The sequence below is a fragment of the Rhodnius prolixus genome, unplaced genomic scaffold (genome assembly GCF_049639745.1).
Source record: "Rhodnius prolixus isolate KJV_2025 unplaced genomic scaffold, Rpr scaffold_3, whole genome shotgun sequence".
In the NCBI taxonomy this organism is placed as follows: domain Eukaryota; kingdom Metazoa; phylum Arthropoda; class Insecta; order Hemiptera; family Reduviidae; genus Rhodnius; species Rhodnius prolixus.
This window is the reverse complement of record NW_027411603.1, coordinates 49732720-49750951: the sequence shown is the minus strand read 5'-3', so window position 1 is coordinate 49750951 and position 18232 is coordinate 49732720. Positions and strand designations below refer to the sequence as shown.

At 34.6% G+C, this 18232-nt stretch overlaps 1 protein-coding gene and 1 long non-coding RNA gene across 7 annotated transcripts in view; one reads left to right on the top strand and one right to left on the bottom strand.

Moving 5' to 3' along the window:
* rsh (Rap GTPase activating protein radish) overlaps window positions 1–18232 on the top strand; it is a 310270-nt gene that overhangs the window by 260942 nt on the left and 31096 nt on the right. For all 4 annotated transcript variants that reach the window (XM_074126564.1, XM_074126565.1, XM_074126563.1 and 1 more), the window contains one exon: window positions 9546–9677. In XM_074126564.1, the coding sequence (XP_073982665.1) occupies window positions 9550–9677 (128 nt within the window). In that variant the 5' untranslated portion in view covers window positions 9546–9549. The remainder of the gene's footprint in view (window positions 1–9545; window positions 9678–18232) is intronic.
* LOC141453403 (uncharacterized) lies at window positions 3260–17986 on the bottom strand. 3 transcript variants are annotated; one of them, XR_012457976.1, is made up of 6 exons: window positions 15602–17986; window positions 15326–15532; window positions 14067–14451; window positions 10260–10540; window positions 9536–9666; window positions 3260–4495 (listed from the first exon to the last, which is right to left on the bottom strand). It is a non-coding gene; the product is annotated as an uncharacterized lncRNA (long non-coding RNA). The 3 variants fall into 3 exon arrangements; XR_012457975.1 differs by lacking the exon at window positions 3260–4495 and adding an exon at window positions 8497–9455 and having other exon boundaries at window positions 15602–17985; XR_012457977.1 differs by lacking the exon at window positions 3260–4495 and having other exon boundaries at window positions 15602–15738; window positions 16362–17985.

Sequence of the window (18232 nt, the reverse complement as noted above, 5' to 3'; positions counted from 1 at the left end):
CTTCATGGAATAGTAAGTATAACAATACAAAAATTTATGTAAAGTTCATCTCACTGGTGCCTCTAAGTGATGAAATTGATTTTCCTGAATAGTTTGCTTAAAGCATTATTTCTTCAACTGAAAAAACTAACACAAAAAACTTCCTAAATTAGTGACTATTGTTTAAAAACTTTTCTATGGAAAAGCCACTACATTATAGTATTTAAGAAAAAAGAAAAACGAATGACAAGAGAAAGAAATCTAGCTAGGAAAAATGGAATAGCTTTTCATTAAATTAAACATGAAATTTTCCTAATATATTCTAGTAGCTAACGGCTCCTTTGGTCCACCAAACCAAAAGCCCTGTGTACACTGGAAGAAAAAGAAAAACCAGGAAGTTTCAGCTTTCAGTAAGAGCTTTTGATTAAAGGCGAAAAACTCTCATTAAACTAGCTTTGGGTTTGACTTTCTTCTGGGTGTGAGGCCGTTTTTGTGGGTTTTAGGTAGTTTTCGTCCCCTTCATTTAATTTGGTAAAACTTTTGTAACATTCAAGTTATTTGATTAGATTTTCTTTCTATCTTTAATCATGGGGAAAGCCAATCGATTTGACTTTGTGAAACTGGAAATCTTTAATTTTCTGTCGAGAAACGGCATAGGAAAAGTACTTTTGATCTTAAAATACTTAATGATTCCTATAAGAAATCAGAAATTAAGGCTTTAATCAAGCCTGAATAACCACCAATGGAACGACCACTATTTATTTAAAACAGATGAATCAATGGCAGAACTAAAGCCCACCCAGACGAAATCATAACTTCAGATTAAGATTAATAATTGTATAGGTTAAAAATGCTTAATCGGTAAGCATGGAAATTGTAAAAAAAACAAAAAAAAACAACAAAGAATGGTAAAGGTGCTCCTACAAGAGAACTTGAAGACTGTCACAAACACTTTTCTGAAGATTTCAAAGAGGAGCACTTACAGTTGAAGAATACAAAAAGAAGGTAGTGAGCAACAACCTGTAGTCGAAAAAAAGACACGATAACTAAGAGTACAATGAGTGCTACAAAAAAAAATTAGAAGATTCGAAACAAAAACAAAAAAAACTGTATGATTGGATGAGCTCTCTGATTCTGGGTGGATTCAAAAGAAAAGTGAGCTGATTATTGGTTCTGGAAACTGGTAATACTGTGTCTGGGGATTCATGATGAAATAAGAGTGCTGCGATGTACTCTTGTACACTTTTTAAATTTAACTCGCCTTCGCATTGCGAAAAAAAATTGCCTTTAGCAGGATGTCGTCCTGTTTAGCCCTAGGAGGCAAAAAAAAAGTCGTTTATAATCCTAGAAATGTGTATTCTTACCACAGTGTGGCAAGATGTGCATTCTAGAACAATGCTTAGTTGCATTTTTGTTGCAATGCTTTTCTTTTTTATTTAGCACCAACCAGTGGCCACGTAGTGCAACGTTTTCCTGTAAAAACGGGAAAAGTTTCGTTACCTTTACACCCCAAACAGGTTTTCAAAACTCCATATTTAACAAAATTCAACACATAATTTTCAAAACCAAATATTTCATTCTTATCTTCCATTTTCCATGAATAAATAACAGATAACGTTCAAATATTATATAAACAACAGAAAAACCTTTTGTTACAATGATAAAAGTTCAAAATAATAATCAAAAATTGATAACTGTAAACCATATAACAGTACATGGTTGAAAAATGAACCCTGGGGCCATGTTTTTGATCTGATAAAGCTTATGTCAATATCCCAGGGCCAGCTTACCAAACCAGTAAGCCGAAGTAAATGTAATAAACATGGCTGCCATGAACATTACACGTTAATTACAATATATGTCACGGAGATAAAATCATTAATACACCTTAGCTAACATTAGACGTAGTAATAAGCACGCGTGACCTTTAATTATAGTAATTTTTACAACAATAATAAATCTAGCTATATTTAAAAAAACGAAAGAAAAAATAAAGCATAGCTGTTCAAAATAGCTGTAATTAGATCGATTAGATAAATTTTTGGAGTTCTTTTGTTCTATTAGAGTTGTGTGGTGAAGAGCTAGAGTTGGCTTTCACTCGAATCATTGCGTACGAGGTCTGTAAATTAAGTAATGAGACTGATTTTTTTATTCAAAAAGAATTACAATTCTATATTGTCACCTTCAAAATAACTTCCTTCTGAAGCCACACAGCGCTGGAGACGTTTCTTCTACTCCTCATAGCAGTGCTCGAACTCCGATACTGGAATAGCCTTCAGCTGGTTACAGCCGTTTGAATGTTTTCGGACTGTCTCAAAATGAGTTCCCTTGAGGTGATTCAGGGAAGAAAAAAAAGTTGCAAAGGACTCAAGTCAGGCGAATAAGGAGGCTGAGGAGCCACAGGAATGTTTTTACTGGGGCCAAAAACTCTGGTTTATTGAAATCGCTGTGTGTGACTAGGAGCATTGTCGGTGATGCAACACCCACTTGTTCTTGGGTGTTTGGACTCACACGAATGACCCTTTTTCAGAAGTTTTACCAAGAACCTCTCGGTAAAAGTGTTGATTGACCGTTTGACCTTGAGATAGAAACTCTTTGTGGACGATTCCGTGTGGATATCGGTAAAAAAACAAATCAGCATGCATTTGATCTTCGACTTCGCCATCCTTGCTTTTTTTTGGGGGGCCTTGGAGAGGTTGAAGTGTGCCACTCTAATGCTCTGGCGCTTGGTTTCTGGGTCGTACTCGAAACACCCAAGACTCGTCACCAGTAATGGACACGTTCCAGAAAATGGGAGGCATTTTCAATTGAATCACTCATTTTGGGACAGTCCGAAAACATTCAAACGACTGTAACCGACCAGCTGAAGGCTATTCCAGTATCGGAGTTCGAGCACTGCTATGAGGAGTGGAAGAAACGTCTCCAGCGCTAATCCACTTCCCCCTATGGGGAACCTCTTTGTATGTGAATTATTTTCGTCTGTTTCGTTTCTAATCGTATGCTGTTGTATTCGCTTTAGAATTTCGCCTTTTTTGTATGAAATTCTAAGGCCATAATAATCTCTCGACAAAGTGACAAAACATTTCTAAAAAAATAAAAATAAATTCTCACTATTTTTGAGAATGAATTTTGACGCTACCTCAAATTTGATTAATTTACAGAATTAACAGTTAACAAATTAACAGAGAAGTTAACATTTGATTAGCTAATTAGTTTGCTTAGTTTCAGTTGTTAAAACAGCACTTTGGCGCATGCGTGACCTCTTCGAACTTTCCCGGGCACGTGTATTTGCTTACATCAACCACTTCTCGTCCTTTCTGCATTTTTGTTGCTCCTTCTTTCTCTTCTTGAACAAAAACAAAAGAAGAAGAAGACGAAGAAGAAGAAAAAAACAACTTCCTGATTAGTCTTATCCTGGAGGCAATTTCAGGCTGCAGTAGCTAGATTTGCAAAGTATTACGAAGAGATTAGTTTGCAACTTAAACTTCCACTAATTTGGTTTGAAGGGGGCCGGGGAGAAAACCTCCCTAAGTGTGGAAGCTGTAGATTAAATTAGATTAAAAAAGGGTTGGCGACAAAGTCTATGTCACCCGGCTACAAGGAGAGTCCTCCGTTGGCAACCACCACTTTGTCATACAAAAAGTCCATCAAATCGGACTTAGGGGGTCTCCTGTGTAAGCTGATAAAGCTTCAGAGTTAAGCACCAGTGGGTTTTATACAATATATTTTTTTTTTTTTTCATATGAAAGGTTTGCCATTGACTTTTCAAAGTAGGTGTTTTATTTAGAGAGAAAATTTCCAATTAACGGCAACATCAGTCTCAAAAATGACCTTTCATTCTTTGTCCCTTTTCGAGAAGACTTCTTAACTCCATGGTATTCGGGTATAATTGAGTGAAATGGCACTTTGAAGAGGCCGCAATCCTAGAACAGTGTTTAAATATATATTTTCTTAGAATAAAACGTTTCAAGTTAAAAGTTGTAGAGCTTAAAGCAAGTTCTACTAAGTTTAAAGGAAATCGAAAAGGAGCTATTTTCATGAAAAGCTCAGTATAGTAAAAAAGCATTTCCAATTTTACGGGATTTTACTCGCTGATTTACAGTAACCAATGCGATTCCAAGATGTAAGCATGTAGCTTATTACGATTCTTCATTTTACAATCATTCCGTTCGAACAATCACCAAAAAAAAGGAGCCATTTTGCTAAAAACTAAAAAAGCTTTTAAAGCTTTTTTAGCTTACTAAGCTAAAAAAAGAAATTCGACTCGATCGCCGTACTTCCTCACACCATTAAGTAAGACAACCCGTCTTGAAAAAACATTAAGAAACATTAACGATGTCCTATATTTTAGCTGTCACATTCATAAATCGTGATAACAACACTGGCCTTCCACGCCCACAAGTTCAACAAGTGTTTGTATAACAGTGTAGTGCGGAGGGTGGTCTTGTAAAACTCTCCACTTGACGCTTAACTTTCTTCTCAAACTAATTCCTTAATCAGTTTCAAGTGTTGAAATCTGTGATTAACAAACAAGTAATTTCACATTAATGAACTTTGTAAACTGTAATCTGAGTTTTGTATAATACGAATAATAACCTTAATGGTCAAGATAATTATTGTTTGGTGGAAAATACATTTTCATTGGCCAATTTCATTAAAATAATGCTACCAATAATTAACTTTTCGTCAAGTACTTTTCCGAATTATTGGATGCCAGAAATAAGAGTACATAGTTTTGTAAATTTAATTTCTGATTCAAAATATTTTGTTCAATATGACACACTCAGCCCCTTTATTTTCCAAGACTTCCTCTGAGGTTTTCCGGAAAGTTCCCTGTTTCCATTTATCCCAAAAACAAAAAAAAAAAGCCCAACAATGGACCCAGAATTCCACCCCGCAAGCTGCAACTTTGCTTTTGGAATTGCTTAAACAATTTAAAACTTCAAAACAAATACAAAGTTAGCAGAAAAGCCTAAAGAAAATATCAATTTTCAACTTCAAACGATTGATCCAGCCAATCACGAGCATCCCATTTTTTTGGAAAATCCACTTTTTTCGACCTCAAAACCAGGGAAATTTCAAAATGAAAACTCCTCACGATTACAATATCTCCCCTTACTAAAGCAGAGCAAGGGAAAGTATTAAATTAATTCCTAAATTTTCACCTAACAGACGCCTAAATATAGGTGAGCAAATTTGGTCCTAAATTGAGCGCTTAATCTGGTTTATTGTGAAAGGGCGGCGGGGAGACGGAGTTGTTCCCGCTAAAATCCATGCTGAGTAGACTGAATTTTGTCCATTTAGGCATGTACTTCAATTAGTATCCACTTTAATGGTTAGGATGAAAATGGATGGAAAACGGGAAGCATTTAAAATATAGAAATATGACAGGAAGTTAACAAGTCATTCTTCTCTTGGGCTTAAAAAAAAAAAAAAAAAAAACTAAGAGCAGTGATGCGCCAATCTTGAGATACGAGTATTTTAAGTAATAAAATAAAATCTCTTTGAATTAATGATTTTGTGCAGCCAATCATTTATTGCTATGGACAATATTTAATGAAATCTTATTAGTAGTTAACACTTACTTATAATAGTTCTCAATTTAGTTATACAATTAAGTAAAATTTGCCTCAGAGTCCAAAGAATTTATTGTTCTTAACCAAATACATCATGTTTAGAACAATAAAAGAATACTGTTGAATCTGTTACGCAACACAGAATCCATCTTGTTTTTACTTGGTTTTTAAATTTAAAAAAATGTTGATCCTTACCACAAAAAATTTAGCGTATCTCTAATTGTATACATTTGTAGCAAGCATGTTTCCTGAATCCCTATGACCAATTTGCAGTGTGAAAAACAGTTGGAAATCCTTCGCATCCAAAAATGATGGATGAAATTTTTGTATCTGGTCAGGGCGATCTGGATCTGGATTTTCCAATAATAACAAATTAATCTACACAAACAAATATTAACAATTAAATTAGATTGTTGTGGCTTTGTCTGCATGTTTATCTACATTTCCTCTTTTGAAATTAAACAAATGTTATTTATTGCATGATCATATATTTTGCATGTATTTCTTTTTTATCTCCTCAACTTTGTATTTTTTATTTTATTTTTTAGATTGATCTAATGTTTTGAATTGAAAAACTTCTTCATTTGTTAGTAGATTTCCTTTAATGATTTTAAATTTTCTGGCTGTCCTAAATAGTTTTGCAAATTTTCCTTAGTTTTAAGCATTTTCCTTTATAATCTGAATCCTTAACTTGATTCAGAATTTTAAAAAAAATACCGTGTAAGACGTTACCCAGATATAGCTCTGAACAGAAATTTCTTTATGGGTACTGTTTTGGTCTAAGAATTTAAGTAAGAAATTCTCAAAATACAAAATTCAAGGCAGACCAATTTTAGAATTCAAATTCACATCAGTGCCTTCATATTGAAGTTGGTGCTAGAAGGTTCTAAGTAACTGAAGACTATAAAAGTTCTAGGATTTTTCAGAAGATGAGGAGAATATGTTAGACCTAATTCGGCGCTTCTCCACACTTCATTGGCCCCAATCTCTAGAAACAAGTTCTATGTCTTCAAAGAATATACGCATTCAGAGTATTCATCTTTATTAATGGCTTTACGAATTTAAGCTTGGGTGAGTTGTCAGCAGTCTAAAATCCAGATCCAGTAAAAAATGGTTCTATATTTTCCAAGGGGATTCTACCGACTTTTGAATGGAATTTCTTACTAGGAAATCTTACACAATAGATTAAGTTGACATCTTTCCATATAAGAGTTGAAGAGATGCGACTCTTTTATTCATCTTAAGTCGGATTATTTGAGGCTACAAGGAGATTACTTCTAGGATTTTTGATCACAAATAAGTTGACTGTAGAAAAGTGATTTCCAATTCCGGGGCCTGGTTTTTCCATTTAAAGCTTGGTTCTGTAATGCTGTTTTTTTTTTTTTTTTTTGGCAAGGATGGGTTGCTATGGTAAAGCCTAGAGGGGCTTTGCCCTCCCAAGATTAACAAATAATAAAGGGTTCTCATTGCTTGTAAAATCCCAGATATTATTTTTGGAACAAATTTTCGTGCTGCGCCCATCTTTAGCTGCATAAATTTTTTGCCATTTTTCCTTACATTTTACAGACTTTACTCGATGAGTTTTCTTATTTTTCAATCAGCTGTAAAAACAGCAGCATAGTTCGTAAAAGATTTTTTTTTTGCTCTGACAGCAATGAAATTTCTCAACCTTAGTTAATGACCTGTAAATCGCTTATTAAAGGGTGCGATTTTGAAGGTCATAAAAAGAAAATCTGGAAAAAGCTTTTTATTCTTCAGAATGAATCCCTTGAAAACGGTTTGGTCCTTCTATAAAGCATACTCCTCCACATTCCTTAACTTTTAATGAATTATTCAAAATGAAAGAGATTACCCTACAAAATATAAGTAAAATCCAAATGCCTGTCCTTATTAGTAAAGAAATGGGAAGTTTTCAAGTGAATCCACTGTGGATTAAAATGGGTTTGATAGCCCTGTAAAAGGAGTGAATTCCATTTTTAACATGAAAGCAATGAACGCTCCTCCCTCCATTGCCAGGATCGGCTGTTTCTCAGAAATAAAACAATACAGAGTGATTTTCCATCCTCTCCCTTTCCTTTCAGGAAAGCTTGAATGTCTGCTTGAAACAGAGGGGAGAGTAAAAGGTTCGCAGGCCAACTAGCTTCCACCGGTCTCTGTAGTTAGTAAGCCGCTTATATCGACTTACATAATCCTCCCTTAGACTCTCCGAGAATAAGAGCTATACAAGGGCAATACTTACACTATGTAAGCTGGACGTAAGGTAGGTACTTCATTTTATTGCCTAATAAAATCCTAAGATTATTAAGTTCAATACTAAAATTATAACCAATTTTTAATTAATTTTTTTGTGTAACCTAATTTCAAATATTATCTGTAACCCTTATCCTCCTAACAATTGTGATTTCCTGAGGGAACGGAAGACGAACTTAAGCTTTTCCCCCCCTCAATCGTTCAACAATTCTATTTATAGCGATTCAAGTAGCCCAATCTATACTTTTTTTGCTTTTCCTTCCTTTTCTCTTCTAAGCGCATTTAAGTTTTAGCCAACCCGGAAAGCTTTAGAGCTGGCTTTTCCAGCTGTATTTGTTTATAACCTCTTTAAAAGTTTTTATTTTGTATGTACGATAACTTTCAAAATGTTATTTATCTACTTATATCGGTCAATTTTTGGACAGACGGACTCATGTTTTCTTCTTATTCTCTCTTTCCATTCCATTTTTTGTATTTATTTATTTATTTTTTAACAACGCCATTTCATTTTTATATTAATCAAGCTTCTGGGAGCCCAATATATAATACTTCGATGTTTGCATTGGTTGGCGCACGAGTTATTGAAGTATCAATCAATTTTGGAGTATAAATAATGATTCTGATATGGCTGAATGGACATATTGGGAAGTTGGCTAACTCCAATTCGGTGCAGATTGCCTTGTCCAATGACCTAAAATTGCCTGAGGTAGACTGTCTCAAAGTCAGCTTGCCCCTGTTGGGTCAGATACTTAGAATCTCTTTTGCTTTGGCTCTTAGTTGATAGCCAAAAATATGAACTTATGAAACGCTTTCTTTGGGAGAGAAATCTTGTTTGCTTCATTCTTTTGCCAAACTGTCTGCCTTCAAAGTTATTTCTCTGATAAAGTGGTGAAAAGTCTTTGGAAGAGGTCAAATAAAATAAAATAAAACTCCTAAAGGAAAGAGAAGGGTGGGGACGCCACCGACACTCAGAATACCTTAAATGATTGGGACAAATACAATAAAATTTTATATATTTATCAAGTAAGATACAAATTATACAAGATCCTAGAGTCTAAATAATATATCATGGTCATGACCAGAGTAGACTTTAGAGGCACAAAATCTCACTAGACACATGCGCCTGCCGACGTGCCACAAGACAAAAGATGGCTGAACTGCAGACAAGACTGATATGCGTATACGCTCGTATACTCTCCTGAGAAACCCAAGGGCAACTGGCTCGAGCTCCCAGGCACACGCTGGAGCCCCCTCTCCGTTGTCTTCTCCAGTGCTGCCAACCGGACAATACTGTGCCAAAAGATAAATTCTAGGCCGGGGGGCCCGCACATCCCTTCGAGGATCGAACAAGTGGCTTGGCATCCATACTGAAGAACTTCTAACCAGCCAGCCTTTCTTCAGTCTTTAAAGCTGATATTTAGGGCTGATGATGAACCAGTGATTCTTTGTTAAGCGATCCATACTAGATCAATCATTCATCGTCCTAGTGGAAGATCGTATTGGACTCTCTGGCCAATTGCATCATTACCAAATATCTTTTCATTTTAACCTCTAATAAGGCAGAAAATGTGAGCCTACTAAATAAACAAATTTCAATAGAATCTCCGCGATCTCTTTTTTTTAAATTCAACTCTCAAGATAATGATCGATCTATTGGAAAAATTATTATTATTATTATTATTATTTTGTTTTTAATGCCTCAATAGGTACTAATTATGTTTTGGGTTGACCTGTTGATAGGACGATGACATCAATATGTTTCGTATGCAACCTGCCAATACAGAGCCACCAGGTCGGACTGGTCTGGCAAGGAGGCAACGGCTGGGACGATCTCGTCCGGGAACAGCTAGAGGAGTCCACACTGAAACAGAGGTGAGTAATAAATGTTTATGTACCAAAAATACAAGTAAAGTTTTTTTTTTTAAATACAAGAAGAACAAGAACATTTCTTGAAAATGCCGTTTATGCTAATTTTCGGCAAGTTTTAAGATCTGTTAGATCTGGGTTGTTACACAAAAAAAAAATTGCAGTTATAAAGTAGGATTAGCCCTATATTATTAAGAAAATTTGGGAATTTTATCTTTTATAGAAAAAGAGAAAAAAAATTTTAAAGTTGGGCGTATTTATGAACTTTTTTGACGATCAACCCTTATACAACTGTCCTACCGTACGATTTTAATTTCATATTGTTTATATTTTGTTCAAATTTTCAAACGAACAATGAAAGGCAATTAAAGAAATGAATATTTTTGACATGTTCAAAACATAGAAATCAGAACTGCCATAAACAGAATCTTTTGCTACACGTTAAAAAACTATATTATTACAAATTGGTACATTTTCAAAACGTTGTATTGTGAATAATAAAATGCATACGAAACGTAACCCACAGTTGATCAAATATGTATATACATTACTTGCAAATCAAAAAACATACAAAATCAAATAACTTACGTATTCCAATAAAGTTGGCAATATTGGTTGGAAGTTTATTGGCATGATGGCGTGTTCAATACAAAACTTTATTACGTTTCATTTTTTTCGATTTCCGATTGTACAGGCTGATACAAAGTGTATCAGTGTGTGCCAACACACTTCAAACTATATTTGCAACTTATAGCGTTGCAAATATGGCCGCTTGATGATCATGACATTTTTTTATCGATAGTATCGCAATCAATCATATCAAATTTCTGAGATTTTTTTTTTTAAGAGGAATTGGAAATCCTCTGATGCTGGAAAAAAATGATTTATAGAAAATGGTTAATGTATTTATGTTTTTATTAACTATTAAATTTGAGAAAATGTATCTACCTACATAAAGTCAACAACTTTGAGAATGAGGCGCGACGGTAGCCAAGCGGTTTAGAGAATAGAACCCGCAAAGCTAAGATGAATTGTTGGTTTAGTGGGTTCGATTCCCCTGGTCTAGGCCTTGGATTATATTTAATGGTTAATTTGGAAAATTTATAGTAAAGTATGTTAGGCGGTTATAGGCTAGACCCGCGAAGCTAAGATGTATTGTTGGTTTAGTGGGTTCGATTCCCCTGGTCTAGGTCTTGCATTTTATTTAATGGTTAATATGAGAAATTTATAGTAAAGTATGTTAGGCGGTTATAGGCTAGACCCGCGAAGCTAAGATGTATTGTTGGTTTAGTGGGTTCGATTCCCGGAGTCTAGGCCTTGGATTTTATTTAATGGTTAATATGAGAAATTTATGGTATAGTATGTTAGGCGGTTATAGGCTAGACCCGCGAAGCTAAGATGTATTGTTGGTTTAGTGGGTTCGATTCCCCTGGTCTAGGTTTTGCATTTTATTTAATGGTTAATATGAGAAATTTATAGTAAAGTATGTTAGGCGGTTATAGGCTAGACCCGCGAAGCTAAGATGTATTGTTGGTTTAGTGGGTTCGATTCCCCTGGTCTAGGCCTTGGATTATATTTAATGGTTAATTTGGGAAATTTATAGTAAAGTATGTTAGGCGGTTATAGGCTAGACCCGCGAAGCTAAGATGTATTGTTGGTTTAGTGGGTCCGATTCCCCTGGTCTAGGCCTTGGATTATATTTAATGGTTAATTTGGGAAATTTATAGTAAAGTATGTTAGGCGGTTATAGGCTAGACCCGCGAAGCTAAGATGTATTGTTGGTTTAGTGGGTTCGATTCCCCTGGTCTAGGTTTTGCATTTTATTTAATGGTTAATATGAGAAATTTATAGTAAAGTATGTTAGGCGGTTATAGGCTAGACCCGCAAAGCTAAGATGTATTGTTGGTTTAGTAGATTCTATTCCCCTGGTCTAGGGCCATGGATTTTATTTAATGTGGTTAATATGAGAAATTTATAGTAAAGTATGTTAGGCGGTTATAGGCTAGACCCGCGAAGCTAAGATGTATTGTTGGTTTAGTGGGTTTGATTCCCGGAGTCTAGGCCTTGGATTTTATTTAATGGTTAATATGAGAAATTTATAGTGAAGTATGTTTGTTAGACGCCTCCGTCCACAACACCTATTTGGCAGTTGGACGTAAAGCAGGCTTGAAAAAATAGGCATTTCTTAAATTACTTTGAGAATGGTTGTAAAAGATGGATCACGCCAGAGTTTTTAATGATAAAACTGCGCGAATAGTTCTATAATTCTATCTTGATCTAATAATCCATCATTTTAAAATGTTATTTCTCACACTATCAGTAGTTTAGTATTGGTGTTTTATCCAAGTTAACAATTTAAATTAGTTTACAGAGCTGAACCTATTCGTCATGCCTGGATCGCAAAGAACGTAATTCTTATTAAAGGCTTTAAATAATAAAGAATAAAGTAAAGGTAAATTTATTATCTTGTTACGAGTGAGTGAGCGGGGAAGAGGAAAGAAAGGGAGAGAGGGGAAAGCCAATAATCCTCTCGCAAAAGGGCGGCACAGCAATGGAGATCCATTTTTTGTTACCCTTTAAAGAGAATAAGGGCTTCATTAGTGGAATACTGCGAAAAAGGAAATATTGGTATTCAAAGAGACAAAGGGAGTGATTTATTGGAATATGGAAAGAAGAAAGGTTAGTCAAATGCAATTTCCAACAAATTTATTACTGAATGAATCTTTTTAGAGTACTAGTCGACTTTTAACTTTACTCCTACACTTCCAAAGTAAAGTAATTAGGCGGTCTTCACGTCCAACTACTAAATTAGGAGTCGCGGACGGAGGCGACTAAGCAAACATACTTTACATTTCTCGTATTAACCATTAAATAAAATCCAAGGCTTAGAGACCGGGAATTGAACCCACTAAACCAACAATACATCTTAGCTTTGCGGGTCTAGCCTATAACCGCCTAATATAGTTTACTATACATTTCTCATATAAACCAATAAATAAAATCCAAGGCCTAGACCAGAGGAATCGAACCCACTAAACCAACAATACATCTTAGCTTTGCGGGTCTAGCCTATAACCGCCTAACATACTATACCATAAATTTCTCATATTAACCATTAAATAAAATCCAAGGCCTAGACTCCGGGAATCGAACCCACTAAACCAACAATACATCTTAGCTTTGCGGGCCTCTTGATCATAGACCTCACATCTTGATGGTGAGAATAGTCCAAGTTATTTAAATATCTAAAACATGTCCTACATTATATGAAATGGATAATGGAACAGTTTATGCAGTAAACAATAATTTTTTTTTGCATGTCCATCACCGGACAGTGAGGTGCAAGAAGCTCCAAGAAATAGAAAATAACTGGGCCTGTAACTAAATGCAGGAACTCGCTATGTTGGCATCCATCATACGCTAACCACTACGCTTATCCCGTCCCTGTATGGTTATTATTATACTCCATAGAAGTTACTATTTCTCTGGAGGCCATCTATTCAAGAATATATGGGTAGAAGTTGTGCTGCACCTCCTCTACACGTGTATTTACCTATATTATACTGCCCATCCTGTAGCTGGCAGCAACTCGTACTTACAATGTTCTCGCCCTGGAAAACCTATGGTTATACCCTACTAAGATACAACTCGCCCTTTGATCAAGCCTTTTGGCAGCCAACTGCCAACTCCAGGCAAATCTGCAATTTATTAGCAAACTACATCTACATCTCGTCTCCACCAACTAACTCCTTAAAGGTGCTTTAAATTTTCCAAGTGCAAACTAAAGTTACAGCGATTCTAAAGTACATATTTATTACTTGCTTTTTTTGGCTTTATAAAGCCGAAAGTGGCCTATACACTTCGAGTATACTCTTAATTTTTGCATATTCGATCCCGCAACTCATTCGCAAATGGAACTTCATTTGCTTCTTCTACGGGGAGTTGTAGTAGTTCCAATGTGATTAGATTTTCCTATTCGATTGATCATCTGATCGCACACGTTGTAGTTAAATAGGGCTATGTTTAGCAATGTTGTAGATGAGGATATATGTGTTCCTATTTACAGTACGTAAGCGGATGTTTTGTCGGAAGGAAATAGAAGATAATAGGTACAACGAATAATTGTCACATCGCGTGAGTAGTGGCTAGCTATTAAAGAAAATTCAAGGCTTCAACACAATAATTACCTAAAGATGAGTGAAAAAAGAAAATTGTACTAAAAATATAAGGAAAAAGAATTACAATTTCCCAATAATTTCAAATTGTTTAAATAAATTAAATGTTAAATTCATTAATTATGTATTAAGTGTTCTGTTTAAAACAAAAAATCCTTGAAAAAACACGAAAATAAAATAGTACCCACCTTTTTATTGGAAAGTACTTACAAAAACCTACCATAGAATGCGCCAGGTAATAGGGTCTCATGTTGTAACTCCAGATATAATTTGACTCTTAGATACACTGCTAAACCAGGAGCTTTGTCCCTCGTTGTTTACAATCTGGGAAAGCAATTTCCTTCTAAAGATCCAAATTAGCTTGTGATTACAGTACTAATATAATATTTTTCTCTCGAGTATTTGGTCTAACTGAGATATTGGTCAGTTAGAAATGCAAGTTGAAACATGTTTGATGTGGCTCGAGTTAGCTGCTGCAAATGTATCCCTGATTGTGGCAGTAACCAATAAACCAGGAAAGTCTATACAATGGGAATTCCCTAGCAACAACACTCTTCACGATCCAGGCTGGGTTTCCTCACAGGAACACTCTCTTGGGTTTCATCCTTAAAAAAAACAACAACAACAGCTGGTACTCTCAGAATAAATTTATAAATTGGTACTATTATCTTTTTTTGAATGTGAAAGGGTTAACAGATGTGAGTTTCATGTTTCGCTTTTTAAATGATACTTACTTTATTTCTTACAAAACCCAAGAAAAATAAAACCACGGTATAACCATCAACATTCCATAATGACAACAAAACGACAAGAAAATTTGGAAAGCCGGAAATAGTGTCCTTTTAAAATTTAAATAAAGAAGTTGTAGAATTTGTTTTCTTAACTTTCCCGGGTTTTAAAATCTTCCTGTTGATAAACAATTACCTTTTTTTGCCACTATTTTGTCACATAATTTAATTATGAAAGGTTTTTTTTACCCCGGAATCTTACTTCTCAGCATCTTTTCCCAAGGCGTTCAATAACAACCTCCAATATCTTCCCTTTTTTTGTATCCCAGTTTTGTAAGTAAAATTTAAGTAGACACCATTTTGAATTATTAGTTCTCTTGTAGCACACCTAATTAGTAATTAACAGACAAATAATAAGCTAGGGTGTAAAAGAAAATTATAATTATTACAAGTGTAATAAAGAGCTAAATGCCCAACTTTTAGCCTAATTTAGAAAATTAATTCATGAATTTCAAATTGCTTTGAATTAATAAATTTTAATAAGAGAAAGAGACCACCTACGTTTCCAACTAGCGCTCTTTCCCTTTAAATTTATTACAGCTCCTGGTTGGGTTCCATGCCCAGGGTTGTTAACTGTTTCCTCAGGTAATAAGCCAGACTTTACCAGCAAAAAACCGGAGTAAGTTCATCTTAGTTAGCCCTATATTAATTAAGTGTTTAGCGTTTATGTATACTAGATTATAATACTCACTGGAAATAACCTCTTCTTGTTCTGTTACTTCTTCTTCTGTCCTCTATAAGGTTCTAAGGGCAGCGCGTACCATAAGCCGACTAGAATTAGAGGTTTTCTTCGTAAATAGTCTGTTTTGCGATTTCTTGTTTAGGCCTTGGATTTTATTTATTGGTTCATGTGAGTAAATATGTACTACATCTAATTTGGTAGGATCATGTAGCTTGCCTAAAAAAATAATGCATTAAGTTACTAGGTTTACTAGACTGTAACACTGTCAGAAATATATGTGCTTACCTTTATAAGATAGTCTGCAACATCAACTATACAATGGGATCGATGGTTCTAGGCCTTAAATTTTTATTTAATGATTATTAAAAGAATCCATAATAAAGTGCGTTTGACAATCACCTCCAATTGGATTTAAAACGCGCCTGAAAAGTAGGCATTACAGCAAATTTGATTTGAGTATGGTTAAAAACCAGGGTTTATCATTGGGGTTAGTTAAACCATTGCTATGTATGAAATTGGGCATTGAATTTATTGAGAGTATCCAGTTAATAGCAAAAACAAAAACAACGATGGGCTTTACCAAAGTTTATTACTGCACTTTACTAAATTAAATCAAATCCTTCTAACAATAGGTTGTTTACTAATCTGAGTAAACACCACAATAATTTATTACTACAGGCAGAGATTCGATGGCCATCGAATGGTACTAAATATTGAAAAATTCTGTTGAATACCTAAATCAATTCGTTTGTAAATAAAAGAAACAAATGGTTTCAATAAAAATCAGCTGGCTCTTTTCGTTGGCGAAGTTGACAGTGTTATCGACTTTTTCTCCTGATGTAACCTCAGTGAGGTGTCACAGAATTAGGAAATTCCAAAGATGGATTAAAGCCTGGAAGCTCAAAGCGAAGCTTCCAGAACACTGCTCCGGACACTCAATTGCATACAAGGATCGCATTCACTCATTGAGATTCATTCTCTCTTCACGACCTTACTCGTCATTAGTTTAGCCAATTCTTTTAGAAATAGTTTAAATTTAGTTCACCCTAGTTAGCTGTTGTAATTTACGCTCGTCCCTAAGTTAGTGTTAATGCTAGCCGTTAAACGCTCAGTCAATAACTTCATCTTTTATTCTATTTCAGCCCTTCAGCCTCCCTAATCAAATCACTAATGTTCGTAACTTACACTTTGAAATCAACCTCAACTACAGCTAACAACACTTCCAGTAACACTAATGAATTGCAAATAGTTCTGACTCAATAAAATTTTGTCAACTAACCTTCGCTTATCTCACGATCTTGTAACCTAAACAATTTTGTAAACATATTCTCAAAAAATAAACTCAATAAGAAAGTTATTGTTTTTTATCCTAAATGAAATGAAGAGTTTTTTTTTTAATTTAACTTCACATAACAACCCTGTTGCCGTCGTTGAAATAAAAAGTTGTGCACACCTGGGTTAGAAGATATTATATTCATTATGAGCGCCCCTCGCTGTTGCAAGTTTTATTCGCAGATTAGAAGTGAAATCCGTATTGGCGTAGCTATCCGTTTATTCTTCAAAACAAAATGTATCTCTTTTTTTGTTTATTTTTTAAGGTAATTTTTTATATTCTATTTTAGAGGCGCCCCACAATCAAAGAACACAGTCTGCCCACGCTCATGCGGTAGCCCTGGGCTAAGTTAAATATGATAAAAAAACAAAATTTTGAAAAGTTTTTCTCTACTTTATTTCCACTCAAACAAAATCAAAATGTATATATATACATTTAACTGAAAATCTTTTTTTTTTTTGCATCGATAAAAACTATGATAAGTGGTAAGTAGCTGTCATAAACAGATGTCGCTTTTTACAAAGTACTGGAGTACTTATATATAGAATGTTTCCGTATCATTAGTCCAGTACTGGAAGATAAAATTTCCCACGCACAAGAACTTACACACAATCTGGAAAAGTTACTGAGAGTTTTTCTTCAGATTTCTATCTTCTACAGCAAAAAAAAAAGAAAAGAAAAAAGAAAGCTCTGATTACTAAGGAAAATATTGACAACGTAAGAAAAATTAAAGTGAAGGAAAAAACTTATCTGGCTCATTGATCATACAGAAGAAAATCGAAGTTAACGTTCTCTGCAGCAGTCTCTGCATTGCTTTCTTTTGGAAAAAATCATTAGTTACTTGTACACTTTTCTTCATACAGCTTCTATTTTCATATCTCTTTTTTCTACTTGAATAGGAGATGTAAAATGTTAACAAATAGCAAAATACCTAATCTTTCTTTAAAAGAAAACTAGATAGGTAATTTTCTTCATTTTCAAAAACAGTTTTCCTTGTATTTCAGTCAGGAAATTGAAAAATGTTATGACTTACATAAAAACAAAAAAAAAATGTAAACGACTTGTTTTAAATGCCATCCGGTTTTGTAAAAGAGTTATACGTAATTATACTTAATGATGTCATTTTTTATTCGACGAAAAAACGCTTAACTTTGATATTTCGCTTAAAGATGTCGCAATAAGGTTATAACCTCATAACTTGTTATTTCAGTTTTTTTGAAGATTCCCCCCCCCCAAAAAAAAACACAGCTCCTTTAAACATGGTGCACTAATTTATTGTAGAACAGTAACTTTTATTTTTTGGGAAATAATTCGATTAAGATCGAATCTTCTTCTTCTTGGAAAGCGTGGTGAGTAGTAGTAGAAAGGAGGTTAGTCGATTTCCTCTTAACCACCACTTTGCCGATATTTACGGGCTTATCTCATGCATACTGTTAAGAGGAGTTACATTTGTGACTAAAATCAAGATTGATTTCTCTACCGGAAATAACCTCTTTACTCAGTGGATTGTTCATTTGCTGGACAGTGTCTCCTAGGATTTCCTGCAAACTTCGTATTTGCATCACATACATACAGATTTATAT